This window comes from Bufo bufo, chromosome 6, assembly GCF_905171765.1.
Source record: "Bufo bufo chromosome 6, aBufBuf1.1, whole genome shotgun sequence".
NCBI lineage: Eukaryota > Metazoa > Chordata > Amphibia > Anura > Bufonidae > Bufo > Bufo bufo.
This window is the reverse complement of record NC_053394.1, coordinates 345,360,311-345,372,875: the sequence shown is the minus strand read 5'-3', so window position 1 is coordinate 345,372,875 and position 12,565 is coordinate 345,360,311. Positions and strand designations below refer to the sequence as shown.

At 46.0% G+C, this 12,565-nt stretch overlaps 1 protein-coding gene across 1 annotated transcript in view; it reads left to right on the top strand.

Moving 5' to 3' along the window:
- The window catches only part of LOC121004431 (mitochondrial tRNA methylthiotransferase CDK5RAP1-like), a 51,965-nt gene that overhangs the window by 21,369 nt on the left and 18,031 nt on the right, over positions 1 to 12,565 (top strand). Inside the window, exons 2-3 of the mRNA XM_040436638.1 lie at positions 10,026 to 10,156; positions 10,241 to 10,390. Coding sequence (XP_040292572.1) covers positions 10,148 to 10,156; positions 10,241 to 10,390 — 159 coding nt within the window. The 5' untranslated portion in view covers positions 10,026 to 10,147. The remainder of the gene's footprint in view (positions 1 to 10,025; positions 10,157 to 10,240; positions 10,391 to 12,565) is intronic.

Sequence of the window (12,565 nt, the reverse complement as noted above, 5' to 3'; positions counted from 1 at the left end):
ATAGACGTTTTATCCCCCATTTTGCTCAAATAGCTGATCCTATCCAGGAGCTCTTGAGGGGGCAACCCAAAAAGAGTCCTAGAACTCCTGTGCCCATTGAGTGGAATGAGAAAAGAGAGATAGCGTTCCAATTGCTAAAAAAGAAACTGACCGAGCCTCCAGTGTTAGGTTATCCAGATTATAGCAAGCCCTTCCATCTCTATACTGATGCTAGCAAGCGAGGCCTGGGAGCGGTGTTAGCCCAGATCCAAGAGGGAAAAGAGAGAGTGATAGCATATGCAAGCCGCTCCCTGAAAGGAGCTGAGAAAAATGACCAGAATTATAGTTCCTTCAAACTAGAGTTCCTGGCATTAGTGTGGGCGGTGACAGAAAAATTCAAGGATTATCTAGCCGCCACCCCGTTCATTGCATTCACTGACAATAACCCTCTGGCACATCTCAATACAGCTAGATTGGGGGCCTTGGAGCAGAGATGGGCCTCTCGCCTTGCCAACTATAATTTCTCTGTAAAGTATCGTGCTGGACGTACTAATGATAACGCTGATGCTTTATCCAGGCTTCCCACAGAGACAGCTCCTGATGATGTGCGAGATGCTTGGGAAGATGTAGAGATGCCGGCTTTCTATAACAAATTTGCTCAACAGGATCAGGCTCGAGCTACCAATAACAGAGCTGCAGTTCCTTCACCCTCCAGTAGGCCTGAACCTAAAGAAGAAAGGTGGGTGAAACTACAGTCTGAAAGTAGAGTGCTGGGTGAGTTGTTGGACTTCATTACTAGTGGCAGAGCCCCTGAGAGGATTCGGCGTAAGAGTGCAGATCCTGAGCTCATCAAATTGTGGAGACAGCGCCATCAACTCTTCATACAAAAGGGCCTATTGCTACGGAGAAGCCTAGACCCAGTGTCCAACGAGAGAGTGCACCAGATTCTCATACCCCGACGAGATGCAGGTATTGTGTTGGAGATGTACCACAATCAATCCGGTCACTTTGGGGTCCAAAAGACTGAGGCTACTATCCGCCAGCGGTTTTACTGGGTGGGCATGAGAGAAGACATGGAAAAGTGGTGTCGAGAGTGTGTAGCCTGTGCCTTGAAACGAAGTGAGCACCATGATCAGAGGGCACCACTAAGACCCATTGTAAGTACCCGTCCTCTTGAACTTGTCGCCATCGACCATGTAAAACTGGAGCCTAGTCGCTCAGGGTATGCTTATGCCATGACTATTATTGACCATTTCACAAAGTTTGTTGTAGCAGTGCCTGTGAGAGACCAGACAGCCAAGACTACAGCCGAAATGTTCTGGAAGCACTTTCTCCTGCCCTATGGATGTCCAGAAAAGATCCTCACCGATCAAGGACCTGCTTTTGAGTCCCATCTGTTCCATGAACTGTGCCGCTTACACAACTGTAAGAAGATCCGGACGACGGCCTACCATCCTCAAGGTAACGGATTATGTGAAAAAATGAATCAGACCTTGATAGAGATGCTGAGGGCCGTGCCTCCTGAAAACAGAGGAGATTGGCCCAGTCTGTTGCCACAGCTCATGTTCACATACAATCATACCATACATTGTTCCACCGGGTATACCCCTTTTTACTTGATGTTTGGGCGCCAAGGGACATTGCCTGCTGATCATTCATTGGACATACATGTACCTGATTGCATTAACCCATTACCTAACACCGACTGGGTTGCTGAGCACCAAAGGCGATTGGATGCAGCCAAAGCCATTGTTCAGGAACGTATGGACTTTGCTAGAGACCGACAGCAGAGAGACTATGATCAGGCAGCCCATGCAGAACCCTTGACCATAGGGGCCGTGGTATGGTTAAAGAATAACCGTCGTACCAGCAAATTGGACAGTAAGTGGGAGCGAAGTCCCTATGTTGTCACTGCAATCCCAAATGTTGGAACTCACACTTATGAGATCACCCGGGAAGACAAGGGATCCCAAATTGTACACCGAAACAGGTTGAAGCTCTGCCTAACACCAGAACCTAGTGCTGAGAGTTCTGGATCTGAATATCCTGTGTCAGAGTCAGCAATACAGCCCGAGGATCCTATGCAGGCTGTTAGTAATCTGAGGTATGACGCTGATCCCATGCATTGGCTTCTGACACCGTGGTTGAACTTGCTGGTGCCTGCTCCGGCACCTACTGTAGTTTCACCTCCAGAAGAGCCGGTTCAAGATGCCCTGGATCCAGTTCCCCCTGTAGTGGATATTGTTGTTCCTGTTGTTCCAGTTGTTCCTGTTGTTCCAGTTGTTCCTGACCGAGGTCTCACGGATGGAGACCCTCCTGTTGCTCCTCTCCCTTCTACCTCGTTGCTAAGGGAAGAGGAGACCCCTGTGTTGAGAAGGTCTACCCGGATGACCAGGGGACGTCCGCCAGTCCGTTTAGGAGACTTTGATTATTCTGGTGGTGTCTCCTCCCAAACAGTTGCCACGGGCAATACTTTACTTGACATTTGTGCGCAAGAATGGACTCCTCCACGTGAGCCCTTGCCTGTGATACACCCACGGGAAACTCCTGGGTAGTTCCGTTATTATGCTGTCATTTTATTGTGCAACTTCATACTAAGGAAATGTGCCCAGAGATGGACTCCACCGCATGAGAGCCTCTGTGATTAATAAGAAATAACCTGGGTACGGACTCATGTTTGTTATTTGAGCCTCCAAGAACTTTTATACCGTTTTCTACTGTTTTATCATGGACTTATTCATTGTCATGGACTATCCTGGTTATAATGTTACGCTGTGCCAGGTCAGCGCCCCCGTTCCATTCACTATCCTGAGAGAAGAGAACGACGCCCCTTGTCACTACCCTTCACCTTTGCCAATTGGACCTGATGTAAATGTAAATGCAGATGAATTACATGTATGTATGCCTGCATGTCTCTATTTTCTATTTCAGGTAGAGATTCCAGTTGGGCGACCCATGATGGAGTACGAGGTCGTACTCAGCTTAAAGCAGTGGGGTATGTAGTGTACGGGAACTGTAATACCCGTCACTACCAAAAGGTCACTTGGTGTGCTGTCGTCCCTCCTTAATTATGGGGAAGTTGGTATATGTCAGTTTTATAAAATGTCATGTAATGTAATGCATGTATTTCCCTGTTGCTATGAAACTTGCAAGTACAGGCCGGCTAGGGGTGTCATTCCAGCTCTTAGGCATTAGAGGGAGCTAGGGAGCCCTAGTTTATATAAGGGCCAGACAAGGAAGGGAAAGTCAGTGTAACCTGATCTAGTGTGGAGTGCAGAAGTCAGTCTAGACCACAGCTCAGAAGTTTCTAGAGCCTGAGGAAGTTTCCAGAAGCTGAGAGAGACAGAGGCAAAGATCAGGAAAGCAAGAGGTACTCAGAAAGACAGAGGAGGTACTGATTAAAGCTATAGCCAAGGATATAAAGCCAGAACTAGGTTAATGGGCCTTGGTGAAGATATGCTATATTCCAGGATCAGACAGAATTAGAGTGCTAGCTCCTGTGCTGCAAGTCCTGTGTTCAACACTCTGTAATTACCCTGCTATAACTGAATTGCCTGCATCGACCGAATTGCAAAATCGACTGTATGCTAAGGAACTGCATTTCCTATATTGTCTCTGCTTGCGAAACTACTAAAGTTGGAGTTCTGTTTTAAGACTACGTTTCCTCAATTTATTCCTGCATCCGCAAACGACGTGCCACCGTTTACTTGGCACTGGCGTCACGAACTATTTCTACCTATACCTGCCCTTGCAGAGAGTCAGCTGTACCAGGTTAGTGTATATTGCACTACATCACCCAGAAACACCTATTGCACACAACTTGAGTATGCTGCACTCTGCTGGTCCTTTTCGTCGGTAGGTCCCAGCAGAGGAGCACACATCACAGTGAGTACCCACCAACACCACACTTAGCCCCCAGATCACCCTCCATCACCCCAATTAACCCCTTGATCACCCCTGTCAATCACCTAGTGAAAGGGAAAAAAGTGATCAGTGTAAACTGTCCCTTTTTTTTTTCACTGGTATTGACTGATAGTTTTAGGATAGTTTAGGCCCCTTGGTTAGGTAGTTAGCGATCGTTTAGCGCCCAGCCCACCGCAGTCACTTATTCGCTGATTAGCGTATAGCTAATCAGCATTTGTACTTTTATAGTATCTGTAAGTGATCAGAACTGATCACAGTCAGATCTATAATAGTATTAGTGTCACCTTAGTTCGCCCTCCACCCAAAACGCAGTGTTTGCCCGATCAGGCCTGATCGGTCGCCCACACGTGCGTTCACCCACGCCCGCCCCTCCGTAGTGACAAAAATATATATTTTTTTGATCACTGCACAATCACTTTACAAGCGATGCGGCGATAAAAAAAAAATCCGTTTTGATATTTTTTATCAATCGCAGCAGCCTCCGGTACTTCGCTAGCCTCCCATTTGTAAGACAGGCTTGCTTTTTTTCTTGGGTAGTCTCAGGGAATACCCCCTAAATTTAGTTGACCAAATGGCAAACAAGGGGTATTCTTCTGAAGAGGCCTACAGGATTCTGACCCAGTCGGATGTGGAATGGGAACCCTCATCTGATGAATCTAGCGGGTCAGAATATGAACCTGTAGAAAGCAGTGGCAGTCTGACACAAAGTTCGGACGAGGAGGTTGAGGTCCCTGATAGCACCAGGCGTACCCGGCCCCTTGTTGCTAGACCACAGGTTGCGCAGGATCCGTTTCAAGGGCAGCAGAGTGGGGCTGGCGCTGTCGGATTACGTGGTGAGGCATACACCAGCAGCGCAGCCCATCCTGGACCTAGTACCAGCACTGCCGTACAACATGGTGAAGTGGAGAGCACCAGAAGGGCAGTTGAAGCTGGTACGGTGGCACGTGCAATAGTTACCCCGTCGCAGCCACCGCACAGAAAGGCCCGTAGAGCCCCTAGAGTCCCTGAGGTGCTGGCAAACCCTGATTGGCAGTCCCCAACTATAGCCGCACCATTAGTTCCCCCTTTTACCACCCAGTCTGGAGTTCGGGTTGAGACAGCTCAGATCGGTTCGGCACTGGGATTTTTTGAGCTGTTCTTGACTGCGGAGCTCTTGGACATAGTCGTGGCAGAAACAAATCGGTATGCCACTCAATTTATAGCTGCCAACCCGGGAAGCTCTTATGCCCAGTCTTTCCGGTGGAAACCCGTCCAAGTTTCCGAATGTAAAAATTTTCTGGGCCTTCTCCTCAACATGGGTCTAACCAAAAAGCATGAATTGCGGTCATATTGGTCCACGAACCCAATTCATCACATGCCCATGTTCTCTGCTGCTATGTCCAGGACACGATTTGAGACCATCCTTGGCTTCAAACAATACATCCCAAGCAAGCGCGCCCGGTATGGGGTCAAATTGTATAAGCTCTGTGAAAGGGCAACAGGCTATACCCACAAATTTCGGATCTATGAGGGAAAAAGATCAGACCCTGGAGCCGGTCGGTTGCCCTGACTACCTGGGGAGCAGTGGGAAGACAGTCTGGGACTTGGTGTCACCCTTATTTGGCAAGGGGTACCATCTTTATCTGGACAATTTCTACACAAGTGTGCCCCTCTTCAGGCATTTGTTCCTAGAACAGATTGGCTGCTGTGGCACCGTGCGACCTAGTCGCCGGGGCTTCCCCCAACGGCTCGTTACCACCCATCTTGCAAAGGGGGAGAGGGCTGCCATGTGTAACCAAGAACTGCTCGCGGTGAAATGGAGAGACAAGCATGACGTTTACATGCTCTCCTCCATTCACGCAGACACGACAATCCAAATTGAACGAGCAACCAGTGTCATTGAAAAGCCCCTCTGTGTCCACGACTATAATTTGCTCATGGGAGGGGTGGACTTCAATGACCAGATGTTGGCTCCTTATCTACTTTCCCGCAGGACCAGACGCTGGTATAAGAAGGTGTCTGTATATTTGATTCAATTGGCTGCATATAATAGTTTTGTTCTCTACAGTAAGGCTGGGAGAACAGGATCCTACCTCAAATGTCAGGAAGAGATCATAGAGAACCTCCTGTATCCAGGAGGTTCCGTGGCCCCATCCACCAGTGTAGTGAGCCGTCTACACGAGCAAAATTTCACCAGTGTTGTTGCTGGTACCTCAAACCGACCACCACCCCGAAAAAAATGTCGTGTTTGTAGCAGGAGTGGAATAAGGCGTGACACCCGCTATTTCTGTCCTGACTGCCCTGACCACCCTGCCCTATGCTTTGGGGAGTGTTTCCGGAAGTACCACACACAGGTACACTTAGCATGGGGAGTGCATCTCACAGGACAGGCACACAGGGCTATTAGGGCACTTTCACTCACAGCTGCTGCAAACCTCTCCTTTCACCTGGGACAAAGTGCATATTGTACTTCGCCACATCTTTTGGCGATTTGCGCTTTGCGCATTGTCCCATGGGGAAGGAGTGGTTTGTCCTATAAAAGGTAAAAAAAAATATTAAAAAAATCACCGGTAAGCAAAAAAGTTAACGTTCTGTTCAAAATTTTACATCACGTTTATATGTTCCGTTCAAATGTTATTATAAAGTTAATAAATTTATTGCGTTGCGGCCTGGTTTTCTCTTTTTTGTTTTGTTTTTTTACCTTCCAGGTGGACCAACCGATCGACTAGCTGCAGCACTGATGTGCATTCTGACAGAAGCATTGCGCTGCTGTCAGATTACATAAAAGTCGGTGTATGCGGCGCTGCAAGACGAGATTTCTCCTCTGCAGTAAAAGATACGTTTGCCGAGACATATGAGCTGAGGGGGCGGCGGTGTTCATATGCTTTGGCAAACACTTTGTATATAAAAATAAATAAATCCCGGCAATGATTTATTCATCCACATCGATTGATGTGAATGGAGAAATCGGGTTTGCCAGGATATACAGGCTAAGTGGGTTTGGATGTTGGGCGGAGCTCCCTTGTCCTGGCAGACGCCTTTCCCCTCCTTTTTTTTTTTGGCAGAGATTTTTTCATCCACATTGATCAATGCGAATGAAGAAATCTGTGCCGTTCATTTTTTCTTTCAGCCTAGAGGCTGAACGAAAAAAAAAAAAATATCATTACCCGTATGCTCAATATAAGGAGAATAGCAGAAACTCCTAATGCTGGCCATACATGTAATGATTGCGGAGACCCTCAAATGCCAGGGCAGTACAAACACCCCACAAATGACCCCATTTTGGAAAGAAGACACCCCAAGGTATTCGCTGAGGGGCATATTGAGTCCATGAAAGATTGAAATTTTTGTCCCAAGTTAGCGGAAAGGGAGACTTTGTGAGAAAAAAAAAAAATCTCAATTTCCGATACTTAAAAATAATAATTCTATGAACTCGCCATGCCCCTCATTGAATACCTTGGGGTGTCTTCTTTCCAAAATGGGGTCACATGTGGGGTATTTATACTGCCCTGGCATTTTAGGGGCCCTAAAGCGTGAGAAGAAGTCTGGGATCCAAATGTCTAAAAATGCCCTCCTAAAAGGAATTTGGGCCCATTTGCCCACCTAGGCTGCAAAAAAGTGTCACACATCTGGTATCGCCGTACTCAAAAGAAGTAGGGCAATGTGTTTTGGGGTGTCTTTTTACATATACCCATGCTGGGTGAGAGAAATATCTCGGCAAAAGACAACTTTTCCAATTTTTTTTATACAAAGTTGCCATTTGACCGAGACATTTATCTCACCCAGCATGGGTATATGTAAAATGACACCCCAAAACACATTGCCCAACTTCTCCTGAGTACGGCGATACCACATTTGTGACACTTTTTTGCAGCCTAGGTGGGCAAAGGGGCCCACATTCCAAAGAGCACCTTTCGGATTTCACCGGTCATTTTTTACAGATTTTGATTTCAAACTACTTCGCACGCATTTTGGCCCCTAAAATGCCAGGGCAGTATAACTACCCCACAAGTGACCACATTTTGGAAAGAAGACACCCCAAGGTATTTCGTGATGGGCATAGTGAGTTCATGGAAGTTTTTATTTTTTGTCACAAGTTAGTGGAATATGAGACTTTGTAAGAAAATTTTTTTAAAAAAATCATAATTTTCCGCTAACTTGTGACAAAAAATAAAAAGTTCTATGAACTCACTATGCCCATCAGCGAATACCTTAGGGTGTCTACTTTCCGAAATGGGGTCATTTGTGGGGTGTTTGTACTGTCTGGGCATTGTAGAACCTCAGGAAACATGACAGGTGCTCAGAAAGTCAGAGCTGCTTCAAAAAGCGGAAATTCACATTTTTGTACCATAGTTTGTAAACGCTATAACTTTTACCCAAACCATTTTTTTTTACCCAAACATTTTTTTTTTTAATCAAAGACATGTAGAACAATACATTTAGAGAAAAAATTATATATAGATGTAGTTTTTAACAAAAAAATTTACAACTGAAAGTGAAAAATGTCATTTTTTTGCAAAAAGTTCGTTAAATTTCGATTAATAACAAAAAAAGTAAAAATGTCAGCAGCAATGAAATACCAACAAATGAAAGCTCTATTAGTGAGAAGAAAAGGAGGTAAAATTCATTTCGGTGGTAAGTTGCATGACCGAGCAATAAACGGTGAAAGTAGTGTAGTGCAGAAGTGTAAAAAGTGGTCTGGTCATTAAGGGTGTTTAAGCACTGGGGGCTGAGGTGGTTAAAGGCTTCCTGGATTCTAGTATTGATGGCAATGTGTATTGTCCGTGCCCGATTACTGCAGTTAATTGTCTGTAAGTGAATGGAAAGGTGCTGCGTTAACCAGGAGCGCCCGCTGCACGGTTAGCGGAGTCGTGACTGGTTCGTTGCTCTGTCCCCTGCAGTCATCTGATTGGAAAATAACAAAAGATAAGCAGCACTACAGAGTTCAGCAATTGTAAAAAATCTATCTACCCTTGATAGGTGAAGTGGTTCTCGCAGATAGAGATCCTGGCTAAGGACAAGTTGGTTTATTTCAAATCTGCAACAAAATGACAGCGACGTTTCGACCATCTCTGGTCTTTATCAAGCAATGTGATTATAACATAAGGTATGCCTTAGGCTACTTTCACACTAGCGTTTGGGTGTCCGCTCGTGCGCTCCGTTTGAAGGGGCTCACGAGCAGCCCCGAACGCATCCGTCTGGCCCCAATGCATTCTCAGTGGAGGCGGATCCACTTAGATCGCATCCGCCTGCCAGCGCTCAGCCTCCGCTCTGCTCAGTGAGCGGACACCTGAACGCTGCTTGCAGCGTTCGGGTGTCCGCCTGGCCGTGCAGAGGCGAGCAGATCCGTCCAGACTTACAATGTAAGTCAATGGGGACGGATCCGCTTGAAGATGACACCATATGGCTCAATCTTCAAGCGGATCCGTTCCCCATTGACTTACAATGTAAAGTCTGAACGGATCCGCTCAGGCTACTTTCATACTTAGAAAATTTTCTAAGTTTTAATTCAGACGGATCCGTTCTGAACGGATGCGAACTTCTGCATTATCGGAGCGGATCCGTCTGATGAAACATCAGACGGATCCGCTCCGAACGCTAGTGTGAAAGTAGCCTAAAATATAATGTGTATGACACCCAGGAAGTGAGGGTGTGTCATCAATATTAATACCATATCTCCACAGATGTGTCAATCATATATAAAAATATAGGATGGGACAAGATCGCTGAGCTGCCTATATGCCTGAGTAACAACATGCGTCATCAGGCACTCCCTCTCTTTTCTATTGGCTATAGAGCGATCTTTCCCTGCACTTGGTAACAGGATACGTCATCAGACTCCTGGAGAAAATGGTCTATCAACCCAGCGAATGGGCAGTAGAAGGTGAAGCACGCCGACCATTAGTGCGCGCTTCTCTGTATACTGGACCTCACATGGGGGCACTACTGTGACGAACTAAGTGGCTTACTAATGATTTTAATGAATTGAATGCACATGTTTCACACATATTTTTATATATGATTGACACATCTGTGGAGATATGGTATTAATATTGATGACACACCCTCACTGCCTGAGCAATGTGAGTGGTATATATTCACATTTTATATTCTATTGGATGTTTATATATTGCTGTTTATAGGTGTCAGTCTCAGCAGTGACTTTATAACTGGCTTCTGCCAAGAAACAGAGGACGACCACCAGCAAACACTGTCACTGTTACGGGACGTTTCCTACAATGCAGCTTTCCTGTTTGCCTACAGCATGAGGAAGGTGACTTGATGCATCTCTGATTATTTTTAATACTTGTATTGTTTAACTGTGTGCTGTATAAATGGAAATCTCTTTCTGCATAAGAAAACAAGAGCCTTCCACCGGTTAAATGACGATGTCCCACCCGAAGTGAAGAAAAGGAGGCTGGAGGAACTCATTGAAGTCTTCAGAGAAGAGGCAGAAAAAGTCAGTCAAAGAGCAGTGGGAAGTACCCAGCTTGTCCTGGTGGAAGGAGTAAGTATCTGATATGTCACTCATGATAAACACCTGGTCTTAGATTGCACAGGTAATGATTATAGATAGGATATTGTGAGATCCTATCATATGGGTAAAATTGTATGTTCAATGACCGTGTAAAGCGGTGGTCCTAAAATGTATTTTTGCACAAAGCATAAATCTACGGGTCTCTGTACAAGAGCTGTACGCACTCTTTTTTTTTTTGACATGCTGGTTATATTGGAGGCAGCAAGTTGTTGATGCCGATTCTCCAAGTCGGAAGCCAAACTTTCAGCACCAATAACGTGAAAGAAAGTAAGTAAAACCGTATATAAAACTGCACGTCTCAATTAAAATCATACAACTTTTATTAGAAACCACACAAACACATTTAAATGTTGTATATAATAGAACACCCCTGTGCGTGGTAAAATACAAATGAGCTTCAAAATCATAACAAAAAAGTAAAAAATATAAACTTTAAAAATATATATTTTTTAAAAATATATATATATAAGTTTGATTTGCCAATTTGCCATTTTTTCATTGGTTCTGTTACACAATAAAATGTGATCAAAAAGTCACACACACTCCAAAATGGTATCAATAAAACCTACATATTGTCCCGCAAAAATTGAGCCACCACACAGCTCAGTAGATATAACTATAAAAAAAAAGTTATGGGGGTCAGAATATGGTGATGTAAAAAAAAATATATTTTTCAAAGTTTAAATTTATTTTCACACTATTAGACATAATAGTGTTGATCCCGGTTGGGGGGGGGGGGGGGGGGGGCAGGGGGGCAAGGTTTGGGGCTTTCCTCTTTGGGCTAGGAGACACTTCTCCCCCTAGTTCTCCTGTGGGGCTTCTCATTTTCCGGTCGCCCCGACTATTCCCCGCCAGGCTCTCTCTTAAATCGAGGCTCTAGCTTCTCTGTGGCCTTAACCTTCAGCTGGCTAGCCGTGGCACGTTCCTCGCTGTCAGCCAGCAACTCGAGCGTGCATATTGCGGCAGCGGCGTCCTTTGGAGAGGAGTATTCACTATGTCCAAGCCCAGGCCCAAAAACAGCCGGCGACTTCTGTGTGCCATTTTTGCCTTCTTGTCGCTCCAAATTCCAGTGCGGTCAGTTAGACCCCCTCTGCTCTTCGTGCTCTGTTCCACTGCCAAGGTGCCCCTCCTGCTCAGTGCATGGTAGAACTGGAGTGGGCGCGCTCCCTGGCGAAGATGGTACAGGACGTCTCCTATACCAACAAGGCTATTGTGGAAATACTGGGGTGTTTGTCCACACGACTACCTTCTGACCAGTCAGACTCTGGGAATCCCTCTGCTAAGCCCCATTGTGGCCGTCCTGCAAAACGGCCTGACCACCTTCTCCTCGAAGGGTGTCTGCTTCCCCCGTATCTTCTGTCTCACCGCCACCTCACAGGGAGTCTCGCTCTGACGTGTCCTCCTTGGAAGAGGCATTTTCTGAGGAAAAGGCGACGCTGACTTTGTCTCACCTGAGGAGCAGTCTTCCAAACTGTCCACTATGGTGGACAATCTCATTGCAGCTGTTATAGAAACCTTACACATTGAAGATCCTGCACTCTCATCTGCCGACTCTGGTTTTTCCTTCAGGCGGTCCTGTCGCTCGCCAAAATGTTTTCCCAACCACCCGGATTTTGATTCCTCCCTTTCCAAGGAGTGGAACTTCCCTGACAGGCGTTTTGCTTTGCCAATACGCTTAGACGTCCCATATTCCTTTCCATTGGATTTAACAAAAAAGTGGTCGTCCTCTCTTATTGTTGAGCCTCCGGTATACCGACTGGCTAAGCATATCGCCTTGCATATGGGGCTTACTTTTCCGACCACAGGGATAAAAAAATTGGAATCTTTTGCCAAATCTTCCTTTGAAACAGTTGGCACAGCCTGTGCCCTGTTTTTGCCTCTACATGGGTGAGTAAGGCTATAACTGAGTGGGCAAACAAACTACGTCAGGGCCTCACCTCTGGTGACCCCTCGGAGGAACTTTCGGATATTGCACTGCAGCTTTCCCACACCAGTTCTTGCGTTTGTGAAGCCTCTCTGGACGCGGCCAGGTTTATGACCCCTCTTCCGCCTTTTTGGTGGCTATTCGCCGTACCCTTTGGCTCTTTTGCTAATCGGCGGATAGTGCTTCGAAACCCTCCCCCCTTTACTGGTAGCAGACTTTTC